Source organism: Sorex araneus, chromosome X (genome assembly GCF_027595985.1).
Source record: "Sorex araneus isolate mSorAra2 chromosome X, mSorAra2.pri, whole genome shotgun sequence".
NCBI lineage: Eukaryota > Metazoa > Chordata > Mammalia > Eulipotyphla > Soricidae > Sorex > Sorex araneus.
The window spans coordinates 360824969-360838786 of record NC_073313.1 but is presented as its reverse complement, the minus strand read 5'-3'; the positions used below and the strand labels follow the sequence as shown (position 1 = coordinate 360838786).

Here is a 13818-nt window from a genome sequence, read left to right as displayed (position 1 = left end):
CCCTTGGAGCCTTCTCCTGGCACACCTGCCTTTTTCCTTTTCAACAGCTAAAGCTCTCTGGAAGGCTGCCTGGAGGAGGAGGTGGAAGGGAGGTGCCAGGGGAAGGTGGCTTTGCCTAAGCCAGCGCATCTTGCCACTTCTGACAGGTGTATCTCACCCCAGACAGCCAGCATTAGCATTTGCCTAGGCAGAAGATTCTGGAAGGCAGGTCTCAGGGCAGGTGGGGAGGGGTGCGGGGAGAGAGGGGCCTCTCAGGAGTCAGGGAGAGGGGCTCAGTGAGAGCGTGTTGGGGGCGGCGCGTCCCTCCGGGGACTGAACCCTGACAGTCCCCCGAGTATGCGAGGGTCTCGGCTCCCGGCTGACTCTGAGGGTGTCTCTCACCCCACTGAGGAGCCTGGGTTCAGGCATGAGGTGACTGGGTCAGGCCCGGGGGTCCTTCTGCCGCCGCCCCCACCCCACCCCGCCTATCCCAGGAGCCTTCCTCGCTGTCCAGAGGGAGCCTCGCTATCCAGTGGCTCAGTGGCGGGGGCGGGAGTCGGGGCCGCCTCTGGTCCTGCCCCGTCCTGGCCCCGGTTGGCCCCAACACCTGGACAGGGCAGCCGGCCAGCCACGTGCCTGGGTTCCTTTAAAAATAAACCAGGGAAGAACGAGGCTTAAAAATATCCCCGGGGATGTGTGAGGAGCTAATTGCTCCCGGGGCCCCTGTCAGGCTGCGGGAGAGGCGGATTTGGGTCCCCTCCTGGGCTTCCCGGTGCAACTGAGGGGGCGGAGACGGGGCCTCAGGCCGTGGGGTGGAGCCCAAGGCGGCCCTGGGTATGGTGCATCCTGGATGGGGCGGCTCTGGGCCTCGCCCCCACCGGGGGACCCCTCTTCACCCCACCTTGCCCTGGGCCTGGCCAGCACTGGGCAGGAGCGGGGTGGGGGCAGGGCCAGCTCGGTCCTAAGAGTGCCCAGGTTTAGCCCCTAAAGGTCCCCAGGGAGGCGGCAGCTACTCTCCCATCCGGCACCCCCCGTGGCCTTCCGGAACTACTGCGGGTCCCCCAGCTTTGGCAGAGGACAGTCCGCAGTGACCATGACGCCGCCGAGGACAGGATCAAAGAGAAAAAGCAGAACTCCCCGGAGGAGGGGCGAGGCTGAGGCCAGGGCCGCGGCAGAGACAGACATGATCAAAGGGCGAGATGGATGGAGGGGCAGGAGGGCAGGGCTGTGGGAAGAGACAGCAAAGGGGGCCGAGCTGGGCTGGAGGCAGGGAGGGGGAAAAGGAGGGCTGGGGGGTAGTCCCTGGCCGGGTGCCCCAGGACACAGCCTTGTGGGGGACAGAAGGTCCCTCCCCCAGACTTTGGCGGATGGACAGACGGACGCTCTCTGTGAAGGCTGGGCCCGAGAAGAGGCTACTCCTCCTCCTCTTTCTGTCCCTCCCCTCCCCCAGGGACCCCACAGATAGGAAAGTCCCCTCGATGCTACTCCCTATCCGTGCTGCCGGCCGGGCCGGGGCATGTGATGCTTCTTCCCAGCCAGTGTCTCCGGGTCACCTGCTGGTCTGTGGCCATCGGGCTGCATCTCCCCTGGCACCTCCCAGGTGCCCCCAGCCTCCTGCCCAGGATCCCTGTGCCGGACAGGGCCGGGCCCTCATGCCCACCCGCTCTCGGTCACTTCTCTGCCATTCGGCGCCCGGCCGTTCCCGTCTGCTCACTCTCGGCTCCTCCTCTCCACTGAGCTGCAGGCCCTGCTGGGGTTCGTACTGGACACCCCTCACTGACCTGTTGGTCGAGCCCGCGCTGCTCCTAAGCCCACCCGCCCGGCTTTAGTCCCTACCTTGGTCAGTCTCTGCGTCTGCCCCGTGCTCAGACCCAGGACTAGACATGACTTTTGTTTGGGTTTCTGTTGGGGGGAGGGCGGGGGAGGTGGTGCTGGGGATCTTGGGGCCTCAGAGCCTGTCCTCTACCACCGAGCTACATCCCCTGGCAAGTTTTGTGTTTTTTTTGGGGGGTTTGTTTTTCTAATATACACCAAAGAAGTTTATTTTTAGAATGGATGTCAGTGGATGTCTGCAAAAACAACGGTCTTTCCCTTCCCTTCTGGACTGTTCTTGTTCCCCAGCTCCCGGCCCCCGCCCTGACCCTCTCTATGTGCCCCCTGAGCCACCAGCAAGCCCAGTGGTCTCTGCTGCAACCCACCCTCAGCTGGGCCAAGCCCACAACCTCAGAGCACTGGTGAGGGTCTTAGCTGCCCCCTCCCCCACACCGCTCCCGCTCAGCCCCCGTGGCCTTGCTCCATGCCTGTCTCAAGCGCGCCCGCTCCACTGCCCTGGCTCCTTTGTGGTCACTGGTCCCTGCAAGCTCTGTCCCTCGTTTTGTGTGACACGAGCCTCCCTTTTCTCCCTCAGTCTCTACCACACCCCCTGGTTTACTGTCTTGCACTCTCAAGGTGCTGTGTTTTGGGGAGCCCCACCTGGCAGTGCTGGGAATTGAACCCAGGCCTCTGGGAGGCGAAGCCCTTGGAGCCATCTCTGACCCAGACAGTGGACACCGGCTTCCACTCCTCCGAGGCAGGAACTGTGAGGGCCGGGTTGGTCCTGGGGGCCTGGAGGGGGCCCGCAAGTGGCAGCTGCTCTGACCTGAGAGCACTTTGGGGGTGCTCTGGAGGCAGAAGCCAGAGGCCTGGCCTTAGAACTGGCCCTGGCGGGCACCCCTGCTGATTGGGGCCACTCGCTGCCCGAATCCCCTGCACTGCGTCCTGGGTCTCATCTCATCTGGCTGAGGGGAGAATCAGGCTGCTCGGAGCTGCTCAGACAACCCCCACACAGCCCTGCTGCACCAGGTCACTGCGGGACGTTCCATGAATGATGCATGACGGCAAACATGGGCCACTCAGCCCCCACGCAGTCTGGGGGGAGACCCCGGCCGCTTGTCCCCTCCCACAGCCCCCCGAATCCCAGGAAGCTCTGGCTGGTGGGTCAGCCTGCTCTCAGCACCCCTCGCTCCACAGCTGGGCCTGTGGGGCGCTGCCTGCCCTGTCTACCCGCCTTCTCTTCTGGGTGGGAGGCCCCTGCATTCCAGCTGTCCCAGGGGCTGGCGATGTGACGCCCTGGGCTGATAAACGGGGTCCCGGCCAGTCCAAAGGTTCTTTCCAGGGTGGGAACATCGCTCTGGTCTCGGGACTAGCTGCTGGGGAAGTTCTTCCGGGCCCAGCCGGCCAGGGGTGAAACCAGGACACGGCGTCTCTGGGGTGTGGGCTTAGCTGAGGGGTGAGGAGAGGCCCCCGGGAGGCCCACACTGAGTGTGTGTGTGTGTGTGTGTGTGTGTGTGTCTGTGTGTGTGTGTGTGCGCGCGCACTCACCCAGAGGCTGGGCTGGGGTGGGACTTGAGGCCCGAGAGGGGAACTGGAGGGGTACCCATCTCTCTCCAGCTGTGCCAGGCAAGCACTGTGGCCTGAGGAGGGACACACAGCCCCCCCTCACCTCTGCCTGTGAATCTCTGTTCTGAGGGGACCAGCAAAGCATCCAGGCTGGGGCGGCGGCCCCGACACAGGAGGGGGTCACCGGCGTGGGACCCCGCTTTGCTTTCTCTCTGGCCCTGGGGGACTGCTCGGGCCTGAGGATCCGGGTCCTGCTGCACAGCCCCCCCGCTCTGCTCCCCGGTGGGGTCCCCTCGGCTCCCCGTGTCCCCGGCGCTGTTTCCAGTAGGCTGAGAGCTCACACCCCGGGGGAGACAGCCTGGGGGTCCCCCACGCCTGCAGGCTAATGCTTGGCGCTCTGCCTCCGACCCCGGCGCCCTCTGGGGCTCCGTCAGTGCCTCACTCTGCCCCCCTGTCCCTGGAACCCCACAGAGAAAGCGTGCTGGGGTGGGGGCTGGGGCGTGGGGGGCCGCACCACTCCATGCTGGGCCGGGACAGCCCCCTGCACCCTCCACTCGGGCTTTGCTTCAGGAAACGGTCCGCAGTGCGGCCCTCGGCGGGGCTGTGGAGTTGACTGGGGGGTGGGGGGGGCTCAGCAGAGAGGCCCTCTTGGGGCCAGCTGCTTGGGGGTGTCTGTGGGAGCTGAAGGTCACATGCTGAGAACTCCTGCCCCCCCCACCTGTCCTCGGGGTCTGGGGGAGCATCCTGCATTGGTGAGGCGCCGGGACATGACTGAGGAACTGCTGCTTCCGGCCCGGGCGCCCCTCTCTCAGGATTGCTCCACAGGGCGGACCGTCCGGGTGTCTGCAGAGCCCCTGACGGGCGGGGGCTGGCGGCTGACCGCGCCGCTCCGGATGTGTCTGGGCTGGTTATCTGTGCGGCGGAGCCACGGTCGGCCGGGCCAGGCCCGCACATTCCTGGGGAGGGACACGGAGTCCGCGCCAAGCTGGGGAGCCCATTGGACGATCGAGCACCCCCTGAGCTCAGCACTGTCTGGAAGCTCAGGCACCCCTTCCCGAAGGCGGGGTTCGGGTGGGCTCAGAGCAGATCTTTGACTGAGAAGAGGAAGTGTGTGTGTGTGTGTGTGTGTGTGTGTGCGTGTGCATGTCTATATGTACGTGTGTGCATGTGCGTGCATGTGTGTGTGTGTGCATGTGTGTATGTGTGTTGCATGTGTGTGTGTGCATGTGTGTATGTGTGTTACGTGTGTGTGTGTCTTTGTGTCACTCCCTGGGAGAGATGGAGACCGTTGCGTGGCAAGGGCGAGGGGGCAGAGGCAATCAGGGTTTACGGTGCTCTCTCCCTCTGGTTCAGTGGGACCCTGGGGGCACCCAGCCCTTCAGCTGAGCCAGGGAGATACCTCGTGATTCACTTGGGCACTTGGGTCAGGGTGTCCTCACTTTCAGGGTTAAAGACAGGAGAGCACTTACAGCTGGCTTGGTTACTCTCCTCTGTCTACCTCAGGGTTCAGTGCTCAGATCCCCCAGGATCCTTGCCTTGGGCATGTGAAAACCCTCAGCCTGCCCCATACTGTCCCCTCCCTGGGACACCCCTAAGTGTGTCTTCACTGTGTGGACCTAATCTTTCTGCGAGTCTTCCTTGGACCACCTGCTCCAGGAAGCCCCCCAGGTCAGTGTGTGCTCCCAGGCTCCTTAGAGAAGCATCTGGGGCCACTGTCCCCCTGCCCTGGACCCCGTGTAGTGCCTGGCCCTTGGGAGCTCTCACTGGGTTTCAATAAACTGAGGTGAAACAGCAGTTAAAGGCAGTTTCTGTTGGAGGGGGCCCAGAGGGCAAGGCCGGGGGCAGGGGCAGGGAGGGTTTGAGGACACTGGCAAGTTCTGTGCTGGGGTCTCTCACTCCCCCAGGCTGGGGGTCTCTAACTACCTCCCTAGGCAGGGGTCTTTAATTCCCCCGGTCTCTAACTAACCACTCTAGCTGGGGTCTCTAACTGCCCCAGATTGGGATCTCTAATTTCCCATTTTCCCATTCCAAGCTGGGGTCTCTAACTCTGTTACCCCTCCACCCCAACTGGGATATCTAAATCTCTGCCCCCCACACTGGGATCTCTACCCCCCTCTCCCTGACTGGGCTCTTTAACACCCCAGGCTGCTCCCCTAAGACCAGGGCATCAAGGCCTCTGGGTGGGAAGGGGCTTGACCATGGCCCCAGTGTGAGCCCGGGCCCGGGCCTGGGGTTCCTGAAGTGTCAACTTGGCAAGGCAAGAGCCCTGGGTTCTCTAATGAGACATTAGTCTTGGGGGTGCTGGAAGGCACTTGCAGATGCGAGGAAATTCTCAATCACTCGGCTTAAGTAAGGACGGTCGTTCCAGGAGACCTGGGGGTCCGGAGCTGGTGGAATCAGCCAAGCGGAAGTCTCCCTGATGCCCCCCGAGGACGTCTGCCCACAGACAGCAGCGCCGGCTCCTGCTGGAGGGAACTTCCTTCCTTTCTGATGGGGGTCCGGGCACATGGGACTCGCCTGACACACGGAGTTTCTTGCTGTACAACTCGGATGTGGCCACGGTTTGTCTTTGGTCAGCTGTAATTTCAACCAGTTCTGCTTTATGTGGGATGACGTGAAAGTTTTCTACTGACTCAACTGGCTGATGCTGATGATCCAAGGTGCAGGACCTGGCCAGCCTGGTAACAGCTCAGCAGCTGTTTGCAGTCCCCGAGCTCCTCCTCTCCTAAGCAGCCCTCATGGATATGCCACCCTCTCCCAGCTCTTTCCTACTTGTCAATGCCCCCCGTTTACCTTGCGAACACCGGGAACCCAAAAGATCTGAGAGGGAGCCAGCCTGTGGTGTCCAGTCTCTTCCTATGCAGCAGGGGTGGGCGTCTGGCAGCTCCGTCTGTATTGTTGCCCATATGTATATGTGTGTTGCCCATATGTATGTGTGGTGTGCATGTTTATATGGTTGTGCATATGTTTGTGTGTGCCTGCATCTCTATGTGTATGTATGTTTATGAGTGTACATATGTGTGACTGCGTCTGTGTGTGAATGAGAGACTGCGCATGAGTATGGGTATACAAATGGATCTGTGTGTGTATATGAGTATGTGTGTGTATGCCTGTGTGTGGTATATGTGAATCTGTGTGTGTACATGCATGAGTGTGTGTATGTATGTGTGTGTGCATGAATGTGTGAGTATGTGCATTAATACTAGTGTATGCATGTGTGCACATGAATGTGTGCATGTGTATATGTGCATGAGTGTGTATACTAGTGTATGCATGTGTATACCTGAGTGTGTGCATGTGTGTATGTGCATGAGTGTGTATGAGTGTGTTTGGTGTGTATGTATGTGCATGAGTGTGTATGTGCATGAGTGTATGTGCGTGAGTATATGTGTGTGTGCATGAGTGTGTGTGAATGTGAGTATGTGCGTGCATTGTGGGGACAGCTCCTGGGGCCCTCATTGCATGGGCATTTTCTGTCATCAGCTGTGTGCACCACCCTGGCACGCAGCTGATCTAGGTGCTGACTGCTCTCTGCCACTGTGAAAGGTGTTGGCTGTGTGTCCCTGGACCCAAGGCTCACGGGGGGTCAGGGGGCAGCCCACCCAGGGCAGCTTACTCTCTTGCCTAAGTACCTCTGGGGGCCCCAAGTGTCAGAAAACGGCTCCAAGTCAGCTCTTAGAACACTGTGTGGCTGAAGTTCACCTGCTACCCAAAGCCCAGAGGGTTGCAGCAGAAATTCTGAATTCTGTGGGCGCTGCTGTGGGCACTAATGTAGGCCTGAGGGCAAGCAAGGGACCGGACTCCTTCCTGTCCTTTCCTGTAAGGGGCTCACGCTCCGGCCGTGAGTGCAGGATGGGGCCAGGCAGGACCTGGACAGCGCCTGGTGGGTTGCTCCCCTGCGGGTCCCTGCCGGGAGCGCCCCTCCAGTCTGCCCAGGCTCCCCAAACTCATGAAGGTCATGGCCAGAGCCAGCCTCTTTCTGGCTGCTGGCAGGGCGATGCTTTCTACATTTCTTTTTATTACAAAATCATCTCGCAGACGCCCCATTTGGGCTCCCAGCTGAAAGCTGTTTATAGTGGTGATTTGCACCTCATTCATCTGTGCCTGTTGATGTTTGCTTTGAAAATACTTATTGTGTTTGTCCTGTCCCCACTGTGGCCAGCCTTGTGTCTTCTATTTCTGTCCTCTTCTCGACACCAACCCCTAGCTGTGATATAGCGGAGCGGGAGGTGCTGGCAGGAGGGAAAGGCCACTGGGCCAGTTTACCCATTTCACAGATGAGGAGACTGAGTGTCCTAGAGGATCAGTGGCTGCAGCCTCTGCCTGCTTGCTCCTGCCATGGTCCCCTCTTTCTCCCCAGTTACTTTCCCACGGTGGCTTCTGGCGGAAGGAGGAAGCATCCCAGGTGGGCTGAGGAACTGGGGAGACGGGAGTGGGGGAGTGGGAATGGGAGGAGAAAGGGTAGGGGTGTGGCAGACCCTGATACCAAAGTCAAGGTAGTGGGTCAAGGTCACAGTTGACCTTCAGGAGGCCGATTCGCTTCTGGGTGGGGGTCCGGGGTCTAAAATCAATGTTGATTATCCCCGTCATTGGCTTCACTGTTATGGCAGGTTTCCCATGTGCCAGGCCCCTTTCCCCCTTCTCCCAGTGGACCCCAGGAGGCAGCAAGCCTCACCCTTTTCTCAAAGGAAAGCCCAGTTATACACATCGGGGTGCGAGGGGCAGTGGGAGTCAGGGGGCTCGGGTCGATTCCCTGCACTCTGGCTTCTAAGTCCAGTTCCAGCCTCCCACGCAGCCCTACAGGACAACCCGGACTGGCCAAAGCAGAGAGTGGGCTGTGCGGGGAGGAAGGAAGGCCAGAGGGCGGGACGCTGCAGGCGGGGCCCCCAAAGGCTGGACTCTAATCAGGATTGCGGCTGACATGCGCCCTGTGACTCTGAGTGAGTCACTGCCCCTCTCTGGTGACTGAGTTGAACAGCTACTAATGTCAACTATCCCTCCATCACTTGAAGGCTCTGGGATTTGGGGGTGGTGGCGGCAGGGCATATCTCTACTCTTAGATTCGAGGGAAGAAGAAGGACAGGTTCTGTCCTGGGCCACCTAGGAGATGGCCATGCGGTAGCCACGGCGACCCGGCTGGGGAGGGACTGGAAGTAGGAGAGTGGAGAATCGGTCTCCAGCCTCAGCGCTGTCGGCCCAACAGCGCCTGGTCTCTGCAGCCTCCGAACCCAGAGGGTTCCAGGGACCTGTGAGAGGTCAGGCACCTGGGCACCAGGCTGTCTCTGGGGGGCTGGTGTTGGGCACAGCACTGGCCGCGGGCCCTGGCTGGCAGCCGTGTGAGGGCGCAGTGGCCCTGCTCCCGCTGGAGAGGGCTTTGCCACGTTCCCTGCACCTTGCTAACTTGGGCCGCTCAGGATGTAGGGGTCGGGGCTGGGTTCTGGAGGCCGAGAAAGGACTGGCAAAAGATCCGGGCGCGTTTGGACAGCTGCCATGCTTCCAAGTTGCAAGGGCATGGGTGAGTCCATTACACTCAGAGCCCCCTGGAAAGAGGGGGCAGCATCGCCCGTCCTGGAGCTTGGCAAGGGAACAAAGTGCGGGGAGGAAGCGACTGGTACAGAGCCCCCAGCATGGAGATAATAAATGGTCGTGGCTGTTCCTGGGGGTGTTGCTGGGGTTGGTGCTAACAGAAGCGTCTTGAACCAGGAGAAGCTGGGGCAGGGGCTGCCCGGGGGTAAGACACTGCGGGTCTCTGCTCTAGGGCTGTGCCAACTCTCACTCCTTGGGTTCCTTATTTGTAAGAGTGGGGGGGGGGAGGCGGCACCGGCTGATCTCTGAAGTCCCTTCCTGCTCTGACAGCCTCCGGGCTATGAATAGATGGGGCTGGGGCCCCTGGAGGAGTTTAATGACTCAACAGTCAGAGAGGTTAAGCTTTCCCAGAAAAGAGTTTCCATTTGCATGAGATGAACTTAGGGCCCAACGCAGGAAGGGTTTTCTGGCCAGGAGATGGAGCTGAGGGGCCGGAGGGAGCCCTGCAGCCAGTGGACACTGTGACTAACCAGGTGAATGACTAATGCAGACCCTGCGGACCGCCCACCAAATCAGACTTGCCCATGAGCACCCTCTAGGCTGGCCTCATTGAGCGAGCAGGTCTGGCCATGCCAATCTGGCTGGGCTGGCCCTGGGCTTCACAGCATCAGCAGGTAGAAGAAGCTGCCAAACCCAGAGAAGGAGCACTGGGTTTGGATGCAGAAGGCCCGCTTCCTGGCTTTAACTATGCAGTTCTCTCTGAACCCGCAGGCGTTCACGGGAGCAGGGCACCCACCACCTCCCCCTCCTTGCCAGAGCGGTGGAGATGCAGGAAATGAGATGAAAGTGCATTGTGATCACAGGGGACCGCTGGGCGCATCGTGGCCTTGGAAAACTCATTTGGGTCCCCAAGAAGTCACGAGGGCAGAGGCTGCTGCCTGGAGGTTTGGGTCTGCCTCGGTCTCCTGGAAACGCCCCATCCCACTGCCCACCCTGGACCACAGCCCAGCGCAGAGCCCCGCCTCGGAGACGGCTCCCAGCAGCTGGCAGAGCTCGAGTGAGAGATGGCAGAGTGCCAGGATCCTTGGGTGGGGCTCAGTGGACAGGGTCCGCCCCAGACCCCCACACACTCAGGGTGTTGCTCTAATGCTGCCGTTCCTCCTGCCCGGCACTTCATAAATAAATGATGGCCACAACCGCACCGTCCACCTCTCCGCTGTTTCTTGGTGAGGATGACGAGCACTTTGGGAAATGGTGGGGAGAAAGGAAGGGTGGCGCCTGCTGAATTCTGCCCCCCCTCACCAGCCCCCGAGTATTCCCGGGGTGCTTCTGTGTGTGGGTTCAGGGTCAGCTCTGGGGCCAGGACGGGAACCAGGGGTGGGTGGGGAGGGCTCTCTCCTGTGGAGGCTCATTCCAGGCCGGGGAAAGAGGCAAAAGGCTGCTCCTACAGGCAAGGAGTTGTACAAACAATGCTACGGAAGTGACCCCGGTCATTCTGATGTCCGTGTCGCAGCCAAGGGTCTGGGTAGGAGAGTTTAAGGAGTTGGGACTCAGGGTCTTGCAGGGAAGGCCGGCTCGGGCCAGACGGAGCAGGACGCTCCCAGACAGCCACTCAGGAGGCGCTCTCGGTCACTGTGGCATGGCCGCGCCGTGGAGGGGAAGGGAGAAATGAGGTCAGACACAAGGGATGGAGCCCGGGAGGAGGGTCTTAGCACCTGGGGTGAGGATCACGGTCAGGGGGGCTCCCGGGGGGTTTCTGGAAGGGCACTGGCATGGTCAGAGCTGTGCTTTGGGGACATTCTGTGAGGGGAGCTTGCCCCGCTGGGCTAGTGTGGCTGGAGTTGGGGGCTCAGTAGGGGGGTGATGAGCAACTGGGGGATGGAGACGCAAGAGAGCTCAGAACCCAAAGCCCGAGGGTGGGAAGGGGAGGGGGAGTTTTGGGGAGCTTCAGGCAAGTGCTCCAGACAACAGAACAATTCCTACAACCCTGGCAGGTGGCAGGGAGGAAGTGAGGGCAGGCAGCCCTCGACCAAAGCTGGTTGGGCCCACCCTGGGAAACAGGGGTCCTCTCTGAGAAGGGTCTGGCTCTCCGGCCCTCAGCCCGCAGGGGCAGCGGGACGCAGACGCACCCCTCGGGCACCACTCACATTTAGGGAGCCCTTCTCTTCCTCTCTAGGAGAGAAATCGAGGAGCCACTTAGCTGAAGCGTGGGGGTCCACAGAGAGCCACGGGGCACTGGGAAGAGCCCTCTAGTGGGGAGACTGCAGCGGGGGTTTTCTCTTGCCCCTCACCTATGCTCGACTCCTGTGGACGCCTAGGAAAACATTGCCATCTTGTCCTGGGCTCTGCCAGGTGGCACGGAGCGCCCTGGAGCTCAGCCAAGCCAAGGAGGGGGGTCAGAGGAGATGGGATGGAAAAGACAGGGCAAGGAGACATCCTGAAGGACTGGGGGGAGGTGAAGCCCCCGAAGCCTTGAATCCAAGCACCCTGAGCTGCGGCGGGGGGGGGTGGTGGGGGAGGAAGCCTGGAGCCCAACTGTGCAAAGGGTCTGGGGTTCTGGAGGACCATGAGACCAAGCAGGGGAGGGGCGGCTCACCCAAGGACATCCAGGGGCAGGGCTGGGGGGCAGAGTGGGGAACTGGGGTGCCGATGCCTGTCTGCACCTGGGGCCAGCACACCTGAGCCTCCCTGGACTGCAGAGCGTGTGTGTGTGTGTGTGTGTGTGTGTGTGTGTGTGTGTGCGCGCACACACACACACACACACACACATACGCACTTGCCTCTGTGTGCAAGCCCTGGAGTGTCCCCAGGGTGAGTTCTCCCTGACCGGGGAGAGAGTCTGCATGGCCGCCTCCATCCGCCTGTCTTGGGAAAGGGACTGGGGCCATTCCTGCGAGGTGACTATGTCCCTGGGAAAGCACAGAAGAATGTGGACAGGGCTGGATCTGACTCCTAGCACCGACTCTGCCGTCTGAAGAAATTAAAGGCACCAGCTGGCCAGACCAAACTCCGAACGGGATGAGCACACATACAGACATACGCGCGCACACACACACACACACACACACACACACACGCGTGTGTGCGCACGCACACACACACACGCACACGCTCGCACACCCCGGCAGGCGGCACTCACAGCTGCAGTTCCAGGCGGTTTCAGGAACCACGAGTGCTGTGGAGCCGGGGGGACCTGCATGCGTTCCTCTCTGGGAACCCCTGCAGGGCTGGCCCAGCCGGGGTGCAGGCGCCCCAGGGCGAGAAGGGGGAAGCACGCAGCAGGAGAGGCGCGCTGGGGGCCTGGGGGGTCTGCGGGGCCGGTGCTCACACTCCGTGTCCCGCTCCAGGGCCTGGCCGGCCACACCCCTCCTCCTCTCCCCAGCCTCTCTCCGCCGTTCCTGCCCCTCTCACACACTTGCAGATCCCCTGGGCCCACGCGCAGCCTGGCAGGGACGAGTTGGGGCTGGCCCGGCCCGGGCGGGAGTCCGGTCCCGGGCCAGGAATGGACTCCTTCCCGGGGAGCCCAGTCCCTGCGGGGCGGACTCGCCAGGCTGGAGCTGGGCTTCCCGGAAGCGCGGGCTTCGGAGCCTCGGCCCTCGCCGGGGAGCCCCCCCACCGCACCCCACCCCACCGGCGCATCCCCGCACCGGCCCGGGTCCCCGCCCCCCAGCCCCGGCCGGCCGGCGGTAGGTAGTTACCGATGGTGGTGATGACGGTGATGGCGAAGTAGAAAGAGCCGGCGAAGCGCCACTGCACGCCGGCCTTGTGCGGCTTGAGGCGCAGCACGACGCGCTCCAGCTCCTCGTAGCCGACCTGGCTGAGGTTGTAGAGCGCCCGCAGCTTCTGCTGCCGCTGCTCCAGCACCTGCCGCTCGATCATCTCGGGCTCCGACTCGAGCGCGTCGAACACGGCGGCGCCCACCAGCAGGTAGGTGAAGGTGCACACGATGAGCGCCAGCGTGCGCACGTTCTGCCGCTTCATCGTCCCGCCGGGGCCGCCGCCGGGCCCCCGGCGCCCCCGGCCGCCGCCGCTGCTGCTGCCCCGCAGGCGGCCTGGGGCATGGCTGCTCCGCGCGCCGGGCACCCGCTCCGCGCCCCGCCGCCAGCGCCAACGCCGCCGCCGCGGAGCTGTCCCTTCAGCACCACCCACCGCCCGCCCGCCCGCCCCGCCGGCCGCGCCGCCCCCCGCCCCGGCCGCGGCCGCCGCCTCCCGCCCGCCCGCCCAGCCAAATAAGGACTGGGGAGCCGCGCCGAGGGAGGGCGGGAGGAGGGGGGCGGCGGGGAGGGCAGGCGGGAGGGGGGAGAGAGAGAGAGAGAGAGAGAGAGAGAGAGAGAGAGAGAGAGAGAGAGAGAGAGAGAGAGAGAGAGGGAGGGAGGGGGAGGAGGGAGAGAAGTCAGGACGGAGACACAGGAAGGGGCTGAGGGGGTGTGACTGCCGCGAGATGCAGCCTAAGGAGAGGAAGGCGCCGCCACGCACAGACACGCACACACGGAAGGGGGCAGAGACAGAGCCCCCTGGGGGAGACAGACCAGCAGCTAGAAAGGGCTGGGGGTGGGGAGGCACAGAGCCCAGACACCACCCTCACCCCAGGCCAGAGGGACCCCCCCCCCCATCCACCATGCCTGGCTGCCCCTGCCCTTTACTGTCCTGGGAAACCGAGGCACAGGGAGGTCAAGCCACATATCTAACGGTGAGGGTCAGCGCAGCAGGGACTCGCTCAAGCTGGCCCTCCTTGGCTGCTAGGTGGAGGCTGTCTTGAGGTGGGAGCGCACAGCTGGGCACCCCTGGGCACATGTGGATCAATAACCCCGGGGACAGGCCTGTCCTCTCTCCTGGGGTGGGAGGGAGCAGAGGCTGAGGAGACACAGTCTGGACTCCCGCCTTCCCTGCCCTGTCCCCTGGACTGCCATCTGGGGTGCTCCTCTGTGCTGCGCC

General features: G+C 62.4%; 1 protein-coding gene across 1 annotated transcript in view; it reads right to left on the bottom strand.

The window, feature by feature from the left end:
* KCNK3 (potassium two pore domain channel subfamily K member 3) overlaps nt 1-13016 on the bottom strand; it is a 31548-nt gene extending 18532 nt beyond the window's left edge. Inside the window, exon 1 of the mRNA XM_055122734.1 lies at nt 12582-13016. Coding sequence (XP_054978709.1) covers nt 12582-12864 — 283 coding nt within the window. The 5' untranslated portion in view covers nt 12865-13016. The remainder of the gene's footprint in view (nt 1-12581) is intronic.
* Between the last annotated feature and the right edge of the window lie 802 nt (nt 13017-13818).